We start from the raw sequence: 23,157 nt of genomic DNA on the forward strand, positions 1-23,157 counted from the left end.
GTACCCGGCCTTCTTGGAGTCTCTGGGAGGGGTGCTGGAAAGTGCTCCGACTGGGGACTCCGTCGTTTTACTGGGGGACTTCAACGCCCACGTGGGCAACGACAGTGACACCTGGAGGGGCGTGATTGGGAGGAATGGCCCCCCTGATCTGAACCCGAGTGAACGGTGTTCAGTTATTGGACTTCTGTGCTAGTTACAGCTTGTCCATAACGAACACCATGTTCAAGCATAAGGGTGTCCATCAATACACGTGGCACCAGGACACCCTAGGCCGTAGGTCGATGATCGACTTTGTGCTCGTTTCATCCGAGCTCCGGCCGTATGTCTTGGACACTCGGGTGAAGAGAGGGGCGGAGCTGTCAACTGATCACCACCTGGTGGTGAGTTGGATCCGATGGCGGGGGAGGAAGCTGGAAAGACTCGGCAGACCCAAACATACTGTGAGGGTCTGCTGGGAACGTTTGGCCGAGTCTCCTGTCAGAGAGATCTTTAACTCCCACCTCCGGCAGAGCTTCGACCGGATCCCGAAGGAGGCTGGAGATATTGAGTCCTAGTGGACCATGTTCTCCACCTCCATTGTCGAAGCGGCCGCTCGGAGCTGTGGCCGTAAGGTCTCCGGTGCCTGTCGAGGCGGCAATCCCCGAACCTGGTGGTGGACACCGGAAGTAAGGGATGCCGTCAAGCTGAAGAAGGAGTCCTATCGGGCCTGGTTGGCTTGTGGGACTCCTGAGGCAGCTGACAGGTACCGGCAGGCCAAGCGGACTGCAGCCCGGGTGGTTGTGGAGGCAAAAACTCGGGCCTGGGAGGAGTTCGGTGAGGCCATGGAGAAGGACTATCGGTCGGCCTCGAAGAGATTCTGGCAAACCGTCCGGCGCCTCAGGAGAGGGAAGCAGTGCCCTACCAACGCTGTTTACAGTAGAGGTGGGGAGCTGTTGACCTCAACTGGGGATGTCGTTGGACGGTGGAAGGAATACTTCGAGGATCTCCTCAATCCCCCTGTCACGTCTTCCATTGAGGAAGCAGAGGCTGAGGGCTCAGATGTGGACTCGTCCATCACCCAAGCTGAAGTCACCGAGGTAGTCAAGAAACTCCTCGGTGGCAAGGCACCGGGGGTGGATGAGATCCGCTCTGAGTACCTCAAGTCTCTGAATGTTGTGGGGCTGTCTTGGCTGACACGCCTCTGCAGCATCGCGTGGCAGTCGGGGACGGTGCCTCTGGGATGGCAAACCGGGGTGGTGGTCCCTCTTTTTAAGAAGGGGGACCGGAGGGTGTGTTCCAACTACAGGGGAATCACACTTCTCAGCCTCCCTGGGAAAGTCTATGCCAGGGTACTGGAGAGGAGAATCCGGCCGATAGTAGAACCTCGGATTCAGGAGGAACAGTGTGGTTTTCCTCCAGGCCGTGGAACACTGGACCAGCTCTATACCCTCTACAGGGTCCTGGAGGGTTCATGGGAGTTTGCCCAACCAGTCCACATGTGTTTTGTGGATTTGGAGAAGGCATTCGACTGTGTCCCTCGCGGCGGCCTGTGGAGGGTGCTCCGGGAGTATGGGGTCCGGGGCCCTTTGCTAAGGGCTATCCGGTCCCTGTACGACTGGAGCAGGAGCTTGGTTCGTACTGCCAGCAGTAAGTCAGACTTGTTCCCGGTGCGTGTTGGACTCCGGCAGGGCTGCCCTTTGTCACCGGTTCTGTTCATGATTTTTATGGACAGAATTTCTAGGTACAGCCAGGGGCCGGAGGGGGTCAGGTTTGGTGACAACACGATTTCGTCTCTGCTCTTTGCGGATGATGTTGTCGTGTTGGCCTCATCAAGTCAGGACCTTCAGCATGCACTGGGATGGTTTGCAGCCGAGTGTGAAGCAGCTGGGATGAGAATCAGCACCTCAGAAAAGGGTGGCTTGCCCTCTTCAGGTTGGTGGAGAGTTCCTGCCTCAAGTGGAGGAGTTTAAGTATCTTGGGGTCTTGTTCACGAGTGAGGGAAGGATGGAACGGGAGATTGACAGACGGATCGGTGCAGCTTCTGCAGTAATGCGGTCGATGTACCGGTCTGTCGTGGTGAAGAAAGAGCTGAGCCGCAAGGCGAAGCTCTCGATTTACCGGTCAATCTACGTTCCTACTCTCACCTATGGTCATGAGCTTTGGGTCATGACCGAAAGGACAAGATCCCGGATACAGGCGGCCGAAATGAGCTTTCTCCGCAGGGTGGCTGGGCGATCCCTTAGTGATAGGGTGAGAAGCTCAGTCACCCGGGAGGAGCTCAGAGTAGAGCCGCTTCTCCTCCACATCGAGAGGGGTCAGCTGAGGTTGCTCGGGCATATGTTCCGGATGCCTCCTGGACGCCTTCCCGGGAAGGTGTTTCGGGCGCGTCCCACTGGGAGGAGACCACGGGGAAGACCTAGGACACGCTGGAGAGACTATGTCTCCCGGCTGGCCTGGGAACGCCTCGGTGTCCCCCCAGAAGAGCTGGAGGAAGTGTCTAGGGAGAGGGAAGTCTGGGGTTCTCTGCTTAGATTGCTGCCCCCGCGACCCGGCCCCGAATAAGCGGAAGAAGATGGATGGATGGATGGATCGTTGCTGGGTTAAGGAAAAAAGCATTCATATTTATGGGTTTATTTCTGTTTGCAGAGGGTTTCGCCACAACTGGCCCAAGAGATAGAAGTCTTCAACCGATGGCTGACCTTCCCCGATTTGTTTCTTCCTTTTTAAAAGCGTCCTTCATAACATTTAGATGTTCTGCAGTCTGAATTATGTCATGACCGTTTCAGCTCAGCGTTGTGCTTGTATACATATTAATTTGTGTTATTTGATCCGTTATTAAAATGAGTTTTTAAACCTTTTTCTCTCATTCTCTCTCTTTCATTAAAGTCTTCAATTATTTGAAGTTTAGATTAGTGGTCAATCGATATTGCCTTTTGAAAGCCAATTTTTTTATTAATATTTAAGAAATTTGAAAACATTTGACAATGGGTTAAAAAATGTGTAACATTAAATCTGTGATGTCATTATGGAGGAGTGGAAGAGGATCCCAGCAACAACCTGTGCAGCTCTGCTGAACTCCATGCTCAAGAGGATATTAAGGCAGTGCTAGATAACAGGTGCTCACACAAAATGGCACTTTGGACACAGTTTTGACATGTTCACTTAGGGTCTACTCACTTTTGTTGCCAGCTATATTGACAATAATGGCCGTATGTTAAGTTATTTTAGTAAATCTATACTGCTATATAAGCAGCACATTGACTACTCTAAAATATATCCAAGCTTCATTTCTATAGTATGTCCCCCTTAAGAAGATATACCAAAATAGTTGCTGAAATGTGAGGGGTGTACTCCGTTTTGTGAGATACTGTGTGTATGTATTTATATATATGTATATATACATACAGTAGTCAACATTTGAAGTGAATCAAAAAAGTTTATATATATATATATATATGTAATACCACAGCCTCCAGGTGGCACTGCAGTGTAACGGAGCTCTACCTTTTATCATCAAACAAACTAATGTGCCAATCATTCACTTTTCCAGTGAGAGAAACATACAGCCTGTCAAGATTATATGAAATGGAAATCTACAAATGACTGTCATCAAAGTCGTGTGAAGGAGAAACTGTGCTTTTATGCAACAGATAAAAGTCCTTGAATTTCTCAAATCAATTCAGATTTGTAATCTCTAAAGCCATTCTGAGTGCTCTCATTAAGACTACACTGCAAGGTTGTTTAAGAACAGCTGGTATGAATATGCCCCTGCACACTGAGAGCAGACCACACGCAAACATGCATAACCCTTCACTTCCTGCTGCTCGAGACTGTGGTTCTTTTCTGAACAATAGGTGCAAATACTGACAGGAAACACCTCATTCAAGATGCTTTTGTCAGCTTCTACAAACACACAGGTGACCTTGTTTTTTCTTTTGAGTTTATTTAAAAGAACATAACTTAGGTCAATATATCACGAGAGATAGTTCACCCAAGAATGAAAACTGGGGGTTTTCTAACCTTCATGTTTCTCCAAACTTGCATGACTTTGAACACAAAAGAAGATCTTTTAATGATCTTTTGAAGAACGTTGATAACCAAACTGTTGCGATGCCCACTGACTTCCATTATATTTTTGGACCATACAATTAAAGTCAATGGAAACTGAAACTGTTTGGTTATCAACTTTCTTCAAATGATCTTTCGTGTTCCACAGAAGAAACTCAAAACAGGCTTGGAATGATGTGAGTAAATGACACTTCATTTTTAGGTCTTTACTATCTCTTTCAGCAAAGATTCACAACATTTGTGTTACAAGTCATAAATCATAAATACGTATTTTGTTTGGCATTTTCAAAAAAAAATGACATCAAACACTGATACCATTAATGATGCTTCTTTGTGCTTCTTGTGATGCATCATTCTCTGATTGTGGTCATATTTGTAATAAGATCAACACTGATTAAGTTCCAAAAAAAGTGTGAGTGGAGTGGAAATGGATGCGTGTGCCACCCAGCTGTGTTCCCCCTCCCACTCGCACACTCCTCTGTCGTTCTTTCCTTCAGTCGTTTTCTCTTTTATGTCCGCCAGGAGCGCGTCCACAGAGGAAACTGTGACATCTTTGTCTCCAGCACCCACTCTTGAACAACAGCAATGAGTCAGTGCTCCTGTCTGGGACCTTCATCCGACACCGTTTTCGCTCTTACACAGTTTTTAGGCAGAAATACACTAATGAAAATAGACGCTTAGATGCATTTTTCGTTTCCGGGTTCATTTCTGTAAAGTGTTTCATCCCATATCACAGCATCAAGAGACCAAAGTCATTCAAACACTCGTCCTCCAGTCTTCCACTCATGTGTCCCAGAGCTGACAGCAGTCATCACAGTCTTCTGTCATGTAGAGGTACGAGTTAATGGCCTCCTTCAGTCCTTCGCTCACTAGAGAGTTCTCCGCACCGTCTTTACTCTGTCCGAAGATCATGGAGCTGCAAAGAGAACTTGTTTAGACACCGCTCCACTAGGTGCTATTTTTTGGGATAGCTCATTGAAAAAATGTCAAATCTGTCCTCGTCAACTCAAGTTGTTCCAAATCTGTATGAATTTCTTTATTCTTTTAAAGAATCTAACCAAATGATGGTTTGCTGGTTGCCAATTGACATGGAAGTCAATGGTTACCAACATTCTTCAAAATTTCTCATCGTACAGATGAGTAAATGATGCCTGATTTTATAATCTCTCTGTTTAAAGTCACTTCATTCACCTGTTTACGTCTTTCCAGTTTATAGTGGGCCTCCTCACAGCAACCGGAGGCGGGCCGGTGACCACTGGAACATTGTTGGATCCAATGATGTAGCACGGCTCCCCCAGAGTACAGCACAGCCCGTCCGAAACTTCTGAGGGACAGTTCACACTTAAAATCTGCCACAACACTTTTTAGCCATAATGTATATATTTGTAGCATGTTGCTATGTGGCTGCTAAGGAGTTTTCGGGTGATTTCCAGTACTATTTACTTAATGATGCACAACAATCAACTTTTTTTATTTTGTTTCTGTTTCCGATGATAAAACGGCGGTCTTTGACTATTGACACCTATCAGCGTGGGTACAGCATCTAGTTTTTTAGCTGTAGAATTGCCATATTTTCAGCCATTTTCGTCGCCCACAATCTTTTCCACCACTGAAAATTATGAAATATAGAATAGGTTTTTACAGGCACTGGAATTCACCTTTCGTGCGAACCCAATTGATTTAACATTTCCTCAAAACTATTAGTCAGTATCGTGTATTACACAACTGGGCAACTTCAGTCCTGGAAGGCCACTGTCCTGCAGAGTTTAGCTCCAACCCTAATCAAATACACCTGAACAAGCTAATCAATGTCTTCAAGATCACTAGAAAGCTACAAACAGGTGTGTTTGATTAGGGTTAGAGCTAAACTCTACAGGACGGTGGCCCTTCAAGACCGAAGCTGCCCAGCCCTGATGTAAGACATCAGTATCAAACCCAAACCCTGTAATGTCACATACAATCCCTGGGTGTCAGTAATGAGTTACTGGCTGCATCTGTGTGTGTGTGTGTGTGTGTGTGTGTGTGTGTGTGTGTGTGTACCTGAATAGTGTGCGACCAGGTCTGAGAGGGTCCTGAAGGTGAGTCTGGGAGAGATGTAGATCCAGCCATTCTCAATGCAGCTGATACGGTAGTGTCTGACAGAAGCGCGCTCCTGCGAGCTGCTCTTAAGCACTGACAGAGTGTGGTTCCCTGGGTTTAAAAATAAATAAATTAATAAAGTACATTAATACAAACTTGATTGGACATTTTCTGTAGTTCTGGGTAGATTCCAGATTTGCTATGCAGTATTTAGGCATTTGAAGGGATGCTGTGAGAAAACAGCAGTTAAGAAAGCATCTGATCAACGCAAAGTGGGTATGTTTGCAGTAACTCTGTAAATTGTAGGAAAATATGGGTAATGTATCCATTATGTACCTGGGTAGGTCTCACTCTCTCTGATGAGGAAGGAGCCAGGCTGATTATGGGGGAGCATCAACAGTTCCTCTGCTTTCTGTTTACTGAGACCCACAAACTGCCACCTGCAGGAACAAAAACACACAGATGAGTGATAAAATCAAAAGGCAGAGATGAAGGAAAAAGTAGTAGGTAGAGCATTAGAACATCATGTGATGAGAGAGAGCGATCAGCGGGGTCACAGTAGGTACAGCAGGTCCCCAAACTGATAATCAGATCCCACTGTACCCAGCTGAGCCCACTCTACAGAAACCAAAACTGACATCACCGCCTCGGGGGGAATAATGATGTTGTCACTTGTGATACACTTGAACAGAACACCTGACTGTGGGTGTGATGTCATGATGTACTGTATGCACACTCTAAACCAATAGAAAGAGGCGATTTTCAGAGCGCTCCAGCGTGTGTGGGTTCAGCTCACCTGTTGTACACTTTGGCGGTGTAATTGCTGGGGATGTAGCTCTCATTTCCTGTGGCTGATGAACTGACTTTCCACCACTCTCCCTCACTGTAACACACATTATATCATCAGATAATCATCCCGATCAGACAACTTCCTGTGATGAGAGGCCACTGTGCAACACACACTTACTCAGACAAAATGTTGAGCCTCTCTCCCACTCTGATGGTGCAGTCACCCGGACCTCTGGATGGATAGTCGAACAGGGACACCACCACGAATCTACCACTGTCTGCGGATCAAAGAGCATAACAACTCTTTAGCATACAGCACCTCAACAAGCCACTTGATTAACAAATGTCATATTTAAAGAATAAAAATCGACCTTAACATTTATAGTGAAAAAATTATAAATTTTCTTTATATGAAAGTATGAATTAAATACATGACATATAATTTAGTTTAAATGGATGTAATTTTACAGCATATGGTTATAAAATAATGCTTTTTGCAAGTTAAAATATGAGCCACCTTACAGCTGATGATGGAAAACAATTCAATGGGTTTTCCAAAAGTCTATTTGGTCTATTTTCAGTTTTCACTTTAATTTTAGTTTAAAGTCTTTTTTTTTTGGTGTTTAGTTTTGTCATTCTTTTATTTGTTCCTTTTTTTAAACATCAATATAGTGTTTATTAGGTTTTATCATTTAATTTTAGTTATAGTTATTTTAGTACTTATAGGATATTCACTTACCCTCATGCCGTTCCAAATCCGTAAAAGCTTAGCTCGTCTTCGGAGCACATTTTAAGATATTTTGTATATAAACCGGGAGGCCTGAGACTGTCTCATAGACTGCAAAGTAAGTTACACTGTCAAGGTCCAGAAAGGTTTGAAAAGCATCATCAGAATAGTCCATCTGCCATCAGTGATTCAATCGTATCGTTATGAAGCGATGAGAATACTTTTTTGTACACAAAGAAAACGAAAATAACGACTTTATTCAACAATTTGTACACCGTAGTTCTATTTTGAAAAATATGAGCGAAACGCAAGCATCGTACGCTCTTCAGTGTCAGCCGTGCCACAAAGATACATTTTCTACATGTATTAACGCTTTGATTTGAAAGAAAACAGCGCATCCATGTGGCACGGCTGACACAGAAGAGCGTTATTGTCACTTCATAACGTGACGGTTGAATCACTGATGGCAGATGGACTATTCTGACGATGCTTTTCTGGACCTTGACAGTGATATTTACTTGGCAGTCTATGGGACAGTCTCAAGCCTCCCGGTTTTCATCCAAAATATCTAAAATTGTGTTCCGAAGACGAACTAAGATTTTACAGGTTTGAAACGACATCGGGGTAAGTGATTAATGACCATTTTGGGGTGGAGCATCCCTTTGAACTAGATGAAAGTATTTATTTTAAGTAATTAATTGTATAGTTTCATTTTTCGTTTAATGATAATAACCCTGTAAATCACATATTATATTTTATTTATATAGTACTCGTTCTTAAACTTATTTATGTTATCAGTTATATACATTAGGGTGTTTTATGCTACATTTGATCTTTTATCATGTGTTTGACCCTGTACAAGTCTATATACTGTCATTTATGCCACTTATGCTGAACTTATTTATCAGATGGATTTCTATTTTACAACTAGTATAATTATGGTAGTTATCAGTACATCAGTACAGTTTTTTTACGGTAAATTTCTGGCAAACTCAGCTATATATACATATATTCATAGTCAATAGTAAAGCACCACTGAATGCTATAGTTGCAACAGTCAATAAAAATTTGCTTGTGAATCCATACGCACATCTGAATGAGCTTCACTATTGCACTTATTTACATTTAAGTGCTGCAGTTCTCAAATCACCTTGTGCATACATGAAGCGTGTATTGCAGTGCTGAACTCACCCATGGTCAGCAGCTCAGTGCTGTCCTCCGTGTCCAAGAGAACAGCATGTGAGCTGGATCCACGCCGGTCTTTACTGGGCCGACTGCCCATGCTGCTCTGGAGAGTTCAGGCACACAATGCTGATGGGAACCACAATCTAAGGACACAAGAGCAAGAATATTTTAGCACGGTTTGATTTTTATTGATTTCGGTATTTCATTAAAGTAACAAAAAACAAACAAAACCAAAACAAATCTGATGTTCAGTTTGATCAGGCCATGACTTTCTCATGTCACACTTTTGAATGATAAGAGGAAGGATGCTGACAAACCACTTGTGTACCTTGAAGAAAACTTTCCATCTGCACTTTCAATATCACACACTTTACCTCGGGCAAAAAAAAAAAAACAGGGTGACTGTTCTAAAAATAGAATACTGAGAACATGCTATTATTTTCTGTCATGCTCAGTTACATCACAAGCCGCAGTTATTTAAGAGATACATGTGTGCATGAATAAAAAAAACATACACAGCAAATTCAATAGACTAAAATGATTCAGTATGCAAATAACAGGTCAAATGAAACCATAATATAATGTGACTCATATTCTCATATGACTTTTATATTTATAAGTTATATATTTAGATGAAGCGGCAGTAAAGTGTCGAGGGTTAGCAATGTTCCTCTGGCTTCCCACAGAGACGTATGAAAAATGATCACTGCAAATCATTTAAAGGAAATCAGCTGGATAGTCTGGTTAAAACAAACCGGATATTTTTCAAGAACATTTATGCATAATGGATTTTCATGTGCTAAAATATCATCAGCATATACAGTACTGTGCAAAAGTGTTAGGCCACTATTATTATCATCAACAAAAATTGGTTTTAAGTCAGTTATATCTATGTTTTGCTGTAGTGTGTCAGTAGTAAATATCAGTTTACATTTCCAAACATTATTTTTGGCATTAATTGTAATAATCCAGTGAGATTTTTGTTTGCACAAGGAGTCTGACAGCAGCCAGTGCTCCACACAGAGATCTGATCTCACCATCATCAGTCTGTCTGTGATAACATGGAGAAACAGAACAAACTGAGACAGACTCAATCCAGAAGAAATGTCTCCAAGACACTTCAAGAAACCTACAAAACTACCTGAAAAACAATGCACAAGTGCACCTAGGACAAAAGCTTTTTTTAACGCATAGTGTGGTCACACCAAATGTTGATTTAATTTAGTTAAGTTAATAGAAGTTAATTAATAAAATCTATTTATGGCATTATTTTTTATGGCATCTTCACTTTATATCATCTTCACTTTATATCATTTTTACACAAGTGCCTAAAACTTTGCACGGTACTGTATATCTACCCTTTGTAGTATTTCTACGGCTTATCATTCTTATTGCACGTTATAACACTGTAATAACACTTATTACATTGTAGCAATTTGTGCTATTAATAATTTCAGTAAACACACATGATGTCACCAGCGCTATAATTTCTACATCCTCATAATAATGTTTAATTAGCATTGATTAGAGATCTTTTTCTATGTCATATACTGTAATGCAACAGCACTGGTCTGACAGCTATATGACATTATGGAGCAGATGGTCACCTGGTAACACAGATGGGTCTCACTGGGTCATCAGGGTCTCCAGGTCCAAATTACAGACCTCATACCCCAGGCACCAAAATAACATGTGTGGAACTGATTACATGTCCAACATATGAACACAGCTACATCATACAGGCTTTAACAGCACGATCACACACAAACTAACACACCTATCGCTGAAAGGCAGCCATTTAAAGACATATTCTACATTTTTAAATTATGTTTAACAATATAGCTCATGTGTGCACTATAAAACTTGTAGATTATTAGTTTGTTGTACATCAGTGGTTCCCAACCTTTTTCAACTCGCGGCCCACATAATCAAACACATATGTTTGCACGGCCCACTGCAAAAGAAATTTACTGACCCCGCTATTGTTGGGTTAAAAACTTAGTACTCAGAAGCTAGTTAACTGTTTTTACTGAATGAACTAGGGCTGTGCAATATGGACAAAAAAAAAAAAAAAACCTATCGTGATTTCTTTGATCAATTTTGCTATTTCGATTTCAATCACAATTTTTACGCACACAGATATGCTTTACAGTCATAAATGCATTCATGATGAATTTGAAACATATTTCCAAAAGAAAACCAATTAGAGCTTTATCAAAAAGTTGTTACGTCTCTAGAACAGACATAAGTTAAAATAATCACTATAGTAACAAAATTTCTAGACTTAGAAATATATATATATATATATTAGACCCATCACATAAAACAGTATTTTCTTTGTATTTTCCTTAAAAACTATAAAATTGTTTTTATCCCAACCAAAGATAGTATTTTAATTACTATGAATCTATATTCACTTGTGAACATTAAATATTATTTTGCACTGTAATATTGTGCTTTGGATAAACCTCCTAAATAAATAAAAGCCCACAGCACTCTGCCTTAAGACCTTAAAAAGAGAAATTTGGACAAAGTCTCTTACTCACCTCATGGTCCTCAGAGTAGCAACGATGACACTCCTTCCTTATGAGCGATCAGATCTCCACACCTGCACGTCTGCGTACGAACATGTGCAAAAGGCCTGAAAACTCAAATGGCCAAGTTAGAAAGCTATTCGGGGGGATTTCCTTAGAGATGAGAGGCTAGTTTTCTTGAGGAGCTGAGGAGGAGTAGCTGATATCAGTTTCAGGTGGAGTCACTGTGGGATGCTGCTGTGGCTGTCTCAGTGTTTTAGCATTGAACACTGTGGCAGGAAGCTTTATTTACTAGACACTTGTAGTTTCCTGTGACGAACAGGTCTAACTGTCACTCCTTCGCTGACGCACAGATGCCTGAGAGCGAGATCAGACTGGAGAAGGTGTTTTGCAAATGTTCGAGCTGTACTAATACACAGCACAGATGTTGGTGGAGATGAATGTCATGGGCTCATTGATGCAGTAATGCAGACGCCAACCGAAGTAGCTCCAGAAATTTCAGGAAGGGTTCGGAAAGGTTAAGAAATTGTCTAGAGCTAGTTTTTGCACATATTCATTTCATTAATTGTACCAAAACTAATTGCCATAGCAATAACTGTCATGGAAACTCATTAACATTATAAACACTGCTGCAAAAGAAGAGAGATGCACAATTTGCAAGTTCAGTGTTTCACAGATGTTCGCACATTAGACTTCGTTCGCATTACGATTCCATGATTGTTACAGTAAAGCTTTTCCTTTTGAGTTTTTGTATCTTTGCAAACAGACGACAGCATTGTGAAAAACAATTTCACGTAGATCTGCGATAACTACTAGAAACACTATTATGCATGCTAGGCCAGTAGATGGCGATGTCACTTTTGAAAGAAACACTACATGCGCCACCCTGGACCACAAAACCAGTCGCTGGGGTATATTGTAACAATAGCCAAAAACACATTGTATGGGTCAAGATTATCGATTTTAAGTAAAGATCATTTTCCATGAAGATATTTTGTAAATTTCCTACCATAAATATATCAAAACTTAGTTTTTGATTAGTAATATGCATTGCTAAGGACTTCATCTGAATAACTTTAAAGACGATTTTTGCAATATTTAGATTTCAGATATTCACATATTGTCCTCCTAACAAACCATACTGTACAACAATGAAAAGCTTATTCAGCTTTCATATTATGTATAAATCTCAATTTTGAAAAATTTTTAAACATTGTACATGAATGCACATGATGGTGTCGTTTTCTCAAATGTTGGTTTTTTTTGTTGTTGTTTTTTTTGTAGTGCACACAGAGAACATTTTTAAAAAACTATGAAACCGTTTTTCAAAAATTAGAATTTTCATGCTCCCAAAATGCTGTAGTCGTGTAAATGAACACAAAGTTTGAAAAGGGAGTTGCATAAAGTGATATCACTGAAGATGTTCCAACTCTAATTCCTATGACAAATGGACTAAGTTAATTATAGTCGTAGTAGGATGTCATTCCACCACGTTATCAAAGTTTACCATGTGCCCATTTCAGATAAGCAAATCAGCAAGTTCGTACGGAAAAGGACAAACATAAAAAGTGGAGTTGATCTAGTGGAGTGATCGTGCACATCGGATGGAAAATGACAAATGCACAAATCTCTTATCATATATTAACTGCTTAAAATGAGCATGCCAGTTTCTATAAATAGCATTCAGATGTGTCATTTCTGGCCACATGCAATCAATATAACCTACTTGCTTGTGATCGGAAACTTTCACAGCTGGCTGAGGTGACAAAAAAAGGTTCAGTGTGATGGGTAGTGCATCTGATTACCAGTGCATGAAACGGAGCTTTTAAGTGATTTGGGGTAGGGATGGGACGATAACCGGTTTTATCGATAACCGTGATAAAATGTGCTGAAGGTTAGTAATATCGTTTAAAAATGAATTATCATTAAAACCGTGTTTGATTATCGCGGTTTTAATAACTCGCTATTAAATCATGTCCAGCCAGCAACAGTCTGACGCAAGCGCAGCGCACAATGTTTTTTTTCGAGAAGGAATGGCGAGTCAGTGACTTTTCTATGCTTCTACACTTTTCATTGTAAGGAAGGAAATGCCACAGAATTTAATCTTTCTTTAAATTAAGTGCATAGAGTTGCTTGTTTTATTAGTTGTTTGTTGATTATTAAATATAAAACTTGCTGAAATGTTTTCAGTGTGAGCATCAACTATTTTTGAACACTTTCATCTCGTTTCAACAAAACCGTGATAATATTGATAATCGTGATAATTTTAGTCACTATAATCGTGATATTAAATTTTCATACCATCCCATCCCTAATTTGGGTCACATCATACTTTGTTCTTCCCTGAGGTACAACTATGGTGTTAGTTAAGGTTTATTGGCCCCAAAACATGATTTCGCATTTGGTTATTTTCTACATTCCCCCAACTCCTAAAGCCACCTACAAATTTAAACCCCATTTACTCAATCCCATGTTATTTCACAACTTGAATGACTTTCTTTCTTTTACAGAACACAAAACAAGATCTAGTTGAAAAAGGTATTGTGAAAGATTTAGGGCCATTTTGTTTCTTAAAAGAAATTTCCAATTTGTAGATTTCAATTACCGGTACAAAACATTTATTTGTTTGTTTGAGTGAAATCTAATATGACATCAATTTAATGTGTCAAAAAAATAAATTAAAGAAAATTGAACCTGCTTTATCCAAAGTTGAGATTTCAGTCCTGGAAATTTAAGGAAATGAGTGCATATTTAATTATGTAATGCCTCACAAAAATGTGCATATACAAACATTTCAAACATTTTGTTGTTATACAGAAATGTACACTACTCATGTAGTGTCTTGACTTAAGAACAACTGCCTAATATAAAGACAGATCCAAGTTTTATGTACAACTACTTTATTTCAATATTCGTTCAAATCGATATACTCAGTAGATAGTATGCAGTACAGCGCCCCCTAAATGCTTGGAGGACAAAGCACAACCCACCATCACAAACTCACTCAAGGCAGAGGTACAATCAGCAAATCAACAGGGAATTGCCATACATTGAAATAAAGACCAAGAACAATAAAACTTCAGAATCTAACAGTAGTCAAAATATTAAGAGGTTATAGGAACATCAGCCCGCTGTACAGAAAGAATGGAGACTCTTAAGCCAAAAGTATACAGATCATTTACCACTACGGTACAGTGCCTTTAGAGGAATCATGCCGTTTTATACCTCCAGATGCCCTCTATGATAAATGTTATCTGTTATTTGAACAAGCTGCAGATCTTAGCTTCAGTTACTTGTTACTTGTTTGGTGTAGCTGATCTCCCAAGCACAGGCTGTGAAAAATATTTTACATCAAGTTAAGTGCAAACCTAAGCAACGTCTTTGCTGTTAGGGGGTTCTGGTCTAAAGCTCAGTACAAGTTCTCCATTTAAACAGAATTAATCATTTGCAGAAAGATTAAATATAATTAATACTAACATAAATGTCTACTGTACACTTTAAATAGGGACATGCTAACCAGTAAATTTAGTTTTCTAGAAACACTACAAATGACAGACAGTCAATTAATAGCAAACTATAATAGCCTATAAATAAACTATGATAGCATAGGTTGAGAGCAGCAGAAAATGAACAAAAAATTAGATTAGGAGAAAGTGAAGTGGTTTGGTCATCTCTATAGTAAACACGGGGCAGGAAGACCTTAGAGAGAGCAAGAGAGGGAACTAAATCTCTCCGGCTACAAACAAGAATACCCTCTGAATGTTCAAAATATAACAGCCTCCAGCAAAATATACACACAAGAAGCATATCCATAGTGGAAATGAATCTCCAAAGGATGACACAAATATAACAGAATGGAGAAATAAAGTAGTAAGCCAATTCAAATCAAGGTAAAAACATCAGCAAAAGATTAGTGCTTCCATGCAGTGGAAAAATATTCCAATATGTAAAATACATGGATTACTAGACATCAGACAATGCATCCCTTCATTAGACCAGCACTCTCTGGCCACAGGAGAACAAGTAGAACGGGTAACAGAGTGGAAACAAAACCCCAAAATGGACAGAAAGCCATCTGAAGTGCAGAAGTGCCACACGTGGATGATCCCAGGTGAAATGGTGGCTTGGTTCTGGGTGCTTTAGCAGGACACCTCCATGGTCTGCGGTCTGGTCTGGTTGTCATTGACCGGACCGCCAGTGGCGCCCTCCATCTGTGAACTGGTATGTGCGCGGCTGCGGGAGCCGTCTGCTGAGCCCATGCTGGAGGCAGAGTGAGTGCGAGATCGAGCCAATCGGGTCATACTGGCAGTGGGCACTGAGAGAGAGTAGAGAGAAATCGAATGGAGGTCAAAACATGTATGCACTAATGCTGCTACTGCTTTTGACTGTTGGGACGATCCTGAGTGAGGGGCATGTGCTTCACAGGATAGTCAGTTTTGCACTCTTAGCATTCGGATCCAAACATATGAAGATCCAGGAGAGGGAGAATAATGAGTCTCCTCAAAGTGTGTGGACTCCTGCACATCTGCACACTGCAGACTGTTCAACTAACGCTGGACTTACTGAGATACATTGACAAATTAGTTTATGGTTGAGAATAGCAAGCTGAATCCCAATTCACATACTTCAAAAAGGACGTACAGCATTGACAGAGATCTGCAGAAAAAGCGTGAATGGATTTCATATTGTTTTTCAGCCTGATTCTACTTATATTATTTTTTAAGGCACCAATAGAGAACGACACAACCATCTATTTGTCATGACTGTAATGTAAAGGTTCAATAGAACATGAAAATCAATCTCTGAGCAGAAATTAGAAATAAATTCTCTCTGCTGGCAGCGCTTCTGTCATGTTTGTCAGGAAAGCGAGTGAGTAAACATGAACACACGTTTGACTAATTCATGGGTCATTAATAGTGATTCACTTCTGTAATTGTGTACGACTGTATTCACATCATAAGTGAACCTTAACAGAGTTCACATTATCCAAATGATCTGAACTCGGAAAATACTAATGTGAAAGCCCCCTTTGTCATACTACTATCACTACTTGTGCAATGCAATTTGGGACTTTTGTTTTTGTATATTATACAGGAAGAACAATATGAAAACTGGGATTCAGCCATAATTACCCTAAGAGCAAAGTCTTTTCTGAATACTTGGGCCTAAATGGAGTGCTGCAGGGATTAAGCATTTTTGTAGGACAACCTGGAAGTAGCATCACCCTGGTTCCCTCGACCAATCCAATAGGATTTTTCCATCTGCTTTTGGATTATTGCAAAAAATTAGCTCTGTGACCAACAAAAATTCACAATTCTTACACATTTTCTTCTCCATTAACATATTTAATCAAAAACCCATACAAAAGAGTTTGGGACAACGGAATTGTTAGTTCAATAATGCCAACCAATTTCTGGGTTTTAACATTAATTCCTGCAGCACTCCATCAATAAATCTCTGAATCCTGAGGTGACACAACCGCCCTGCTTGGACACTGCAGTCATTATTCACCCATGCAGGAAAGAGAATCCTTTGGTCAGGATCCAGCTCAAATTCATTTTTTACCGTAGCAGCAAAATGAATAGTCAACTTCAGACAATGCAGAATGTGGCATGCAAAGTAAAGTTATGTTTCTATGTGAATCTTAAAAAGAATAGAAGACAGACAATAAGACATCTGTTTTGTAGTGGACAGTGTGTACAAACACATTCTCTCAGACCTCTTATAATCCCACACAAACACTGACGACATATGTCCATTTACCATGCTTCACACCGCGACGCAAAGACAAACAGACAATTGTATGATTGTGATTGGGACGGGAGGGACAAAGACTGACAGACAGTGAGGACAGGAAGCACGGGAGGTTGAGATGACGGCCTTAAGCTCAGCTAAAGGTGCTGGTTGATCTCCTGATACCTGGTTCGCTGTTCGGTGGCTGAGTAGCAAATGAGGGACTGTTGGCATTGGATTTAAGGGTCGAGAAGGAAAGGGAAAGAATAAAGTGGAGGAAAAGAGGGAAAAGATGGGACAAGGGAAAGGAGAGGTTATTTGGTAGTACTTTCTGAAAGAGGGAGGATGGAGAAAAGGAAAGATTAAGCAGAAGCCACAGGAGAAGACGCAAGGAAAGTAGAGGACGTTAGACCAGGAGATGAGAATAGCCTCGACAGTTAGGTAGTGTTCAGAATCATTCAAAATGCAAGAAAAGTGGCAGCCAGAGGCTGAGTAAGCTTTTAGCAATAGGTTTCCATTTGTGACATATCCAATTATTTTAAACTGAATATCCTTCAAGTGTCAAGGATATTCACTACAAATCAAATGTAGCCAGAGAAGATATCAAATACTATAATTCAAAAAACAATAACCTGAAATTAGAGAGAGAAAGTAAGAAGTTCTCTAGAAGGGAAATTGTCTTCTTCTGGGATAGTCCCTCACCAGAGTATATGCTTGTGGGTTTGTTAAAGATGAAACTCTATAAAACACCCCAAACAGTAACAAAAGAAAATAATAAAAAAGACAGACAAACACACTTAACGGACTCAAAACACAAGGTGGAATTTATCGGCGATACTCTCCCTCTACTAAAACGCAAACATGTCAATGACAGAACCAACCAATGAACATTAAGCTCTGTTAATGACTCATTCTGTATTCACTAATATTTCCACACACACAGACAAAAGAAGAATACACTCATATGGATGTATGTTTGGTACTTTAATTGAAACTACAGTCTACATATGAAGTCTGAACTAACAAATATTACTACTGCATATAGAAAAAAATTATGATGGAAAGTAAACGAGTACATAGCAAAATTATTAATATCTGTTAATGGGCAACATTTAGAATAGGGTTTCTTAGTCAATGAGTACTGCTGTGAGCTAGGTTTTTACAGTAAAAAGAAAAAAAACCACTAATTAAAAAAACCTTGATATCCTAGTCACCTTTCAAACATTTGTGGTGTAAATATGCACTGGAGCTTTTACACCGATTATGGATTTTAACAGTTAATCATTAATGTAATAATACCAAATGTATTATGCATACATTTTTTTAATCCATTAACTGATTATAAAAACCTAATCTGCTGTTTTAGTCAATATACATATAATAAAGCTGCAGTCCGTAAGTTTTGCCTTGCTGTCGCCATCTCTGTTTGAAAACCTGCAACTGCAGCTGCGTGTGGAATTATCTTCCTTGTGTGGGTTGTGCACCGACGCGGCTCCAGCGCGGATGAATCTAATGTGTGGCTGTCAGTCACCGCACAGGTGTGGATACCGCACTTTCTATAATTTCACAGATTCTACATCTTGAATGTATGACCCAAATAAGAGTTTTCACTGGAAAATGTCATCTGAACAAGTAAGCCACTTTTGTTCTGACCAACGGAGGAAAAAAGCATTACAATAAATTGCACTACCAATGGTGATTAAATCCAAAGATCGGTTAGCTCATATCACTTGAAACCATGCCAATTATTAGTATTGTTATACTTTTTTAAATTCAATCCGCAATTTATTCCAACTGCAGGCTATAAACGATCTGTAACTTGCAGCATTCTGACGTGCGATACAGCATAATTGTCGGGACAACTTGTGTGCTTCTCAATATCTCTCCTCCGTCGTCCATCCTACACCCCAGAAACCGATCGAGCTCAGCCACCATGAAAGACATCTCAATTCTCTAATTGGAGCGCGAGGTGAGGATCAAGGAGGCTTCCAGAGGAGCTATGAGCGAGTATACAGCGGTGTATCCTTTGCGGAAATGCTTTTCATCGAAAACCTGATGCACATTTACATTCTCTTCCCCTGTCACATCTGTTGTAATCATTTTAATTTATATTTTACCTTTAAAGTTTAAATAAACCATATGTCATATTTCAAACAGGGCATCTAGCTTTATAAAAATTTATTATGAATGTCTTAAACTTTAACAACATAAGAACGGATTCCTTTAGCACAGCTGATGCTACTTTGAAGTGACGCTAAAGGGAGCGAGGATGTATCATTTCACTTGATTCAATTCCTCTGTGCTCGCGTCCTTCCCCTTGCATCCTGAAGGGGTGGAGCTAAGACGTGAGAAAAGAAAGCGAGGATGCACAAATAAGAATTGAGAAGCATCCCTCCTTTATGTTTACAAATGTGTAGTAATGACGCGGTAGCATGCTTGAATTTCCCACGAAAAATTACCCATACCACTCAAATTAGAAAACTTTATTACAAGCTTACCGTTGTATAAGGCGGTAGTTTTGAACACTGGCTGGTTGTGTACCTGCTCAAATATTGTTTTTCGATAATTTTTAAGCAAAAAATAATAATTTTAAGTTATGGACTGCAGCTTTAAATAGTTAACAATACCGTAATCTGTACAAAAAAATTTTACTGACCAAATTTCAGAATCACTTAATTTCAAGAACATATATAATATAAGTCAAAGCCATTTTTCACCTCTAAATCTTATAAATAACATCACAGCAGAATCAAAGTGTTTTGGATTACATACTGAAGCAAGTGTGTGGGTTTCCAGATGGAAGGGCTGTATTTTTCAGTAGAAACACAAGAGTAGAGACTTACAAAAAGGTCAACAGATCGCAGGATTAGATTAGTGATTTACGGAGGAGGAATGTGGCTAATCACATCAAAATGTGAGCATTTTCAAATGAGTCAAGCCGCTTTTGATCACGTTACTCAAGCTCTGAGAACACAAACCTAATCACCAGTAACTGCTGCTAGTGTAATTGTGTAAAATAAGTCAAACACTTTCTGGAATGTCAGAACATGAGCTTAACATTGGTACACTACCATATATATATTGCAAGTAATTAATACTTCTATTCAGCAAGGATGCATTAAAATGATCAAAAGTGACACTTAAGACATTTATAATGTTATAAAATATTTCAAATTTATATAAATGCTGTTCTTTTGAACTGTTTGTTCAAAGAATCTTGAAAAAAGGTATCATGATTTCCACTAAAATATTAAGAATCACTGCTGTTTTTAACACTAATACGAAACGCTTCTTAAGCAGCAAATATCATTCTAGAATGATTCCTGAAGGATCACGTGACACTGAAGAGTAATGACGGTGATAATTCAGCTTTACCATCTCAAAGAGAAATTACATTTTAAAATGTATTCAAATCCAATCAAATCATTTTATTACAGTATATACTGAATGTTTGACCAAATAAATGCAGCCTTGGTAAGCATAAGAGACTTCTTTCAAAAACAATCAGAAATCTTATCAGCAGCAGTGTACTTCAAGAAGAGAATCAATCCAGACTATCTGACCTCATATCTTGGTTAATGATTTTTTTTTTCTCCATTAATTGCTAACAAAGTCTAAAATATTGCTGCTGATGTTATGGAAGGCACTAACTGAAACCACAATTCACATCAGTAATACGTAGTTGTGAATTCCACTAGTATACTACTGGCGAAACCCTCAATAGTGAATGCATATTTGAATTTATCAACATGATGTTTAACAAGGAGGAGGATTTTAAGTTTAAGTTAAGTACTTGCCAAGACCTTTGTGGAAACAAACCATTACTTTTGCATCAATGCAATAATCCAGTGATGCAAAGTGGTTTAGAAATCACACACCTAGAATACAATCACACTCAAAAACGTCATTTAGTGTTTTTATCACGGAATAAAAGTCTATTGTGAAAATAACCATATAAAAATTAGACAAAGCTACGTGAAGCAGAATCCTCGAATTCAGATTTGTGGAGGTTTGAGGTGTTACAGCAATAAAGTTTTCATGCGAATGCAAACCACTGTTCAGTCAAAGGATCTTTTGGCACAAAAATGATTAATCTGAAGATCAGAGGTTTGTCACACAGGGCTCATGCCACACAGCATGCTCTTAGAAGAAGACTAGTGTACTTACACGCTGAAGAACGCAGCACTGCACAGCCACACAGGAGACAAGTCATGTGTTAGTGCAGCGGACGGCTGATCTGAGACCTGCTTTACTCCAGAATACCGGCCTTATGCTTTGTGTAGTAAAGTCAGATCAGCAGTGGATAAATTAAGCTTATCATCAAGATGCATAACAACTGATGTCTAGGTTTCTTGCTTTGAACAGGTGGGATTTGCTCTCTCACACCTACACTCGTGAATGTGTCATATTCCTGCAGCTTTTAAGTTGTGTGAGTATTTATGACGTACATTATTAAACCACTGGAAACATACAGTATTTAAGTTGTTGGCCAAGGTGACATGACGCTGACATCTCTCTAACAACAAGATGCTTTCAGACAAAAATGCCAACAAGAGACCAAATTCATACAAACAGTGAAGGTTAATATAACTATGAGGAAGATGATACAATTAAACACTTAACATTAAAGTGGCCTATGAAAAGACAGAAAGAGGACAGATACTTACTGTAGCCCATTCCCTGGACAAAGTACTTGAAAGCCTCCGCGAGTTTACCCGGCTGAAAATAGAAAACATCCACATTTAATACAAGTCCAAACTACATCAAACTGATGCTATGGCAGACATAATGGTGTCATCTTTTAGTCTTACTTGGACAACTTGAGGAAGTCCACCACAATCTGCCATCTGAAGAGAGAAGAACAGGACAGTAATCAATCCATGCAGTCATACTGGAAATACAATAATCAAAAATCTCATCGTGAAAAAGTTCACAAAGATATGAATGCAGATATATATATATATATATATATATATAGAAAATTCTCATTACAAATTTGCTAAAACAGTTGTGCATTGTACATTATAAGTGACCCAGACTTTCAGCGCTTTCAGAACTGAGCTCTGTGACAATGAAAACACTTATTTACTTTTTTGTTTCTTTTTTGACTCAAAAGCTCAACTCAAACTCATCTGATCTACACAAATCATTCAGACAATATTTTGGAACCAAATTCTGAATCAAAACATTGTTTTAGGGAGGGAAAAAAAGTGACATGCCTTGAGTAAAGTAGTCTTGGTTGGATTTAGCCTTGAGTTGCATTCAACCTGTGGAAAAAATGGATAAAATCCCACACGGTCAGTTCAGAAACGTAATCAAAGGTACGAATAGACAGATAAATTGACTAAACCATACTGTTTGCATTGTAGATTAATTGAAGACCCAGCATTAGTTGCTCAGTCTCACTTTAAAGTAGCCACCCTTAGGCAAACTCAGTAGTGTACCAAGTGTACATAAGCTGTTACTGTATCAAGGATTTTGGAACTGCTGTTTTGGCCAATCAAGATCCAAGACCAGAAGAATTAATTTTAATTGACTTTCTACCATGAATGGACAGATATTTGCCTTTAGCAATAAGTTATTCAGGAGTGCTTTACAACAAACACAATTGCATAACACTTTATGATGCACTGCCCCTTTTAGGATGTGATGTCATTGGTACAACTGGAAAAGAACATGTACGAAGAGATAATGAGCATAATGGGCCTTTCAGAAAGTACACTGTGTTCACTCTGACTGCCAACAGAAGCAATGGCAATGTTCTTGATTAGTCACTCACCACAGCCTCTACCGCTGGTGACGTGTCACCAACGATCAACAAGGCAGGACACCTAAACAACAAGAGAGGAAAGTCAAAGATCTAAGGAAGAGGAAAAAACATGATTTACTAAAATATACAAAATGGTTTACAAAAATATACAAAACAACCTACTTCAGTGTGACTGTATTTTCATTAAGTCCCAGGACGGGCCTCTCAATCTCCAGATCTCGCCGACTGTGATAAGGAAATTAAACATTATCAAGATCAGCTCATATGATAATGATCAGAACATGAACTGATAA

The 23,157-nt window shown here is 39.6% G+C and overlaps 2 protein-coding genes across 6 annotated transcripts in view; both read right to left on the minus strand.

Annotated features, from left to right (window-relative positions):
- Positions 1-3,902: 3,902 nt before the first annotated feature.
- On the minus strand, positions 3,903-12,123 carry LOC132129296 (src-like-adapter 2). 3 transcript variants are annotated; one of them, XM_059540836.1, is made up of 8 exons: positions 11,374-12,123; positions 8,834-8,970; positions 7,094-7,193; positions 6,923-7,009; positions 6,463-6,566; positions 6,088-6,237; positions 5,239-5,371; positions 3,903-4,963 (listed from the first exon to the last, which is right to left on the minus strand). In XM_059540836.1, the coding sequence occupies exons 2-8, from the start codon at positions 8,922-8,924 to the stop codon at positions 4,831-4,833; spliced, it is 798 nt and encodes a 265-aa protein (XP_059396819.1). In that variant the 5' UTR covers positions 8,925-8,970; positions 11,374-12,123; the 3' UTR covers positions 3,903-4,830. The 3 variants fall into 3 exon arrangements, with proteins under 3 accessions (XP_059396819.1, XP_059396821.1, XP_059396820.1); XM_059540838.1 differs by having other exon boundaries at positions 5,239-5,368; positions 11,374-12,121; XM_059540837.1 differs by lacking the exon at positions 11,374-12,123 and adding an exon at positions 9,156-9,828.
- A 2,121-nt stretch (positions 12,124-14,244) lies between these two features.
- LOC132129295 (protein NDRG3-like) overlaps positions 14,245-23,157 on the minus strand; it is an 84,746-nt gene continuing 75,833 nt past the window's right edge. For 2 of the 3 annotated variants that reach the window (XM_059540833.1, XM_059540835.1), the window contains 7 exons: positions 23,027-23,089; positions 22,874-22,925; positions 22,314-22,361; positions 21,906-21,941; positions 21,762-21,813; positions 21,262-21,279; positions 14,245-15,676 (listed from right to left, as the gene is read on the minus strand). In XM_059540833.1, the coding sequence (XP_059396816.1) occupies positions 15,501-15,676; positions 21,262-21,279; positions 21,762-21,813; positions 21,906-21,941; positions 22,314-22,361; positions 22,874-22,925; positions 23,027-23,089 (445 nt within the window). In that variant the 3' untranslated portion in view covers positions 14,245-15,500. The remainder of the gene's footprint in view (positions 15,677-21,261; positions 21,280-21,761; positions 21,814-21,905; positions 21,942-22,313; positions 22,362-22,873; positions 22,926-23,026; positions 23,090-23,157) is intronic. The other variant, XM_059540834.1, reaches the window with a different exon arrangement.

This window comes from Carassius carassius, chromosome 46 (assembly GCF_963082965.1).
Source record: "Carassius carassius chromosome 46, fCarCar2.1, whole genome shotgun sequence".
Taxonomy (NCBI): Eukaryota; Metazoa; Chordata; class Actinopteri; order Cypriniformes; family Cyprinidae; genus Carassius; species Carassius carassius.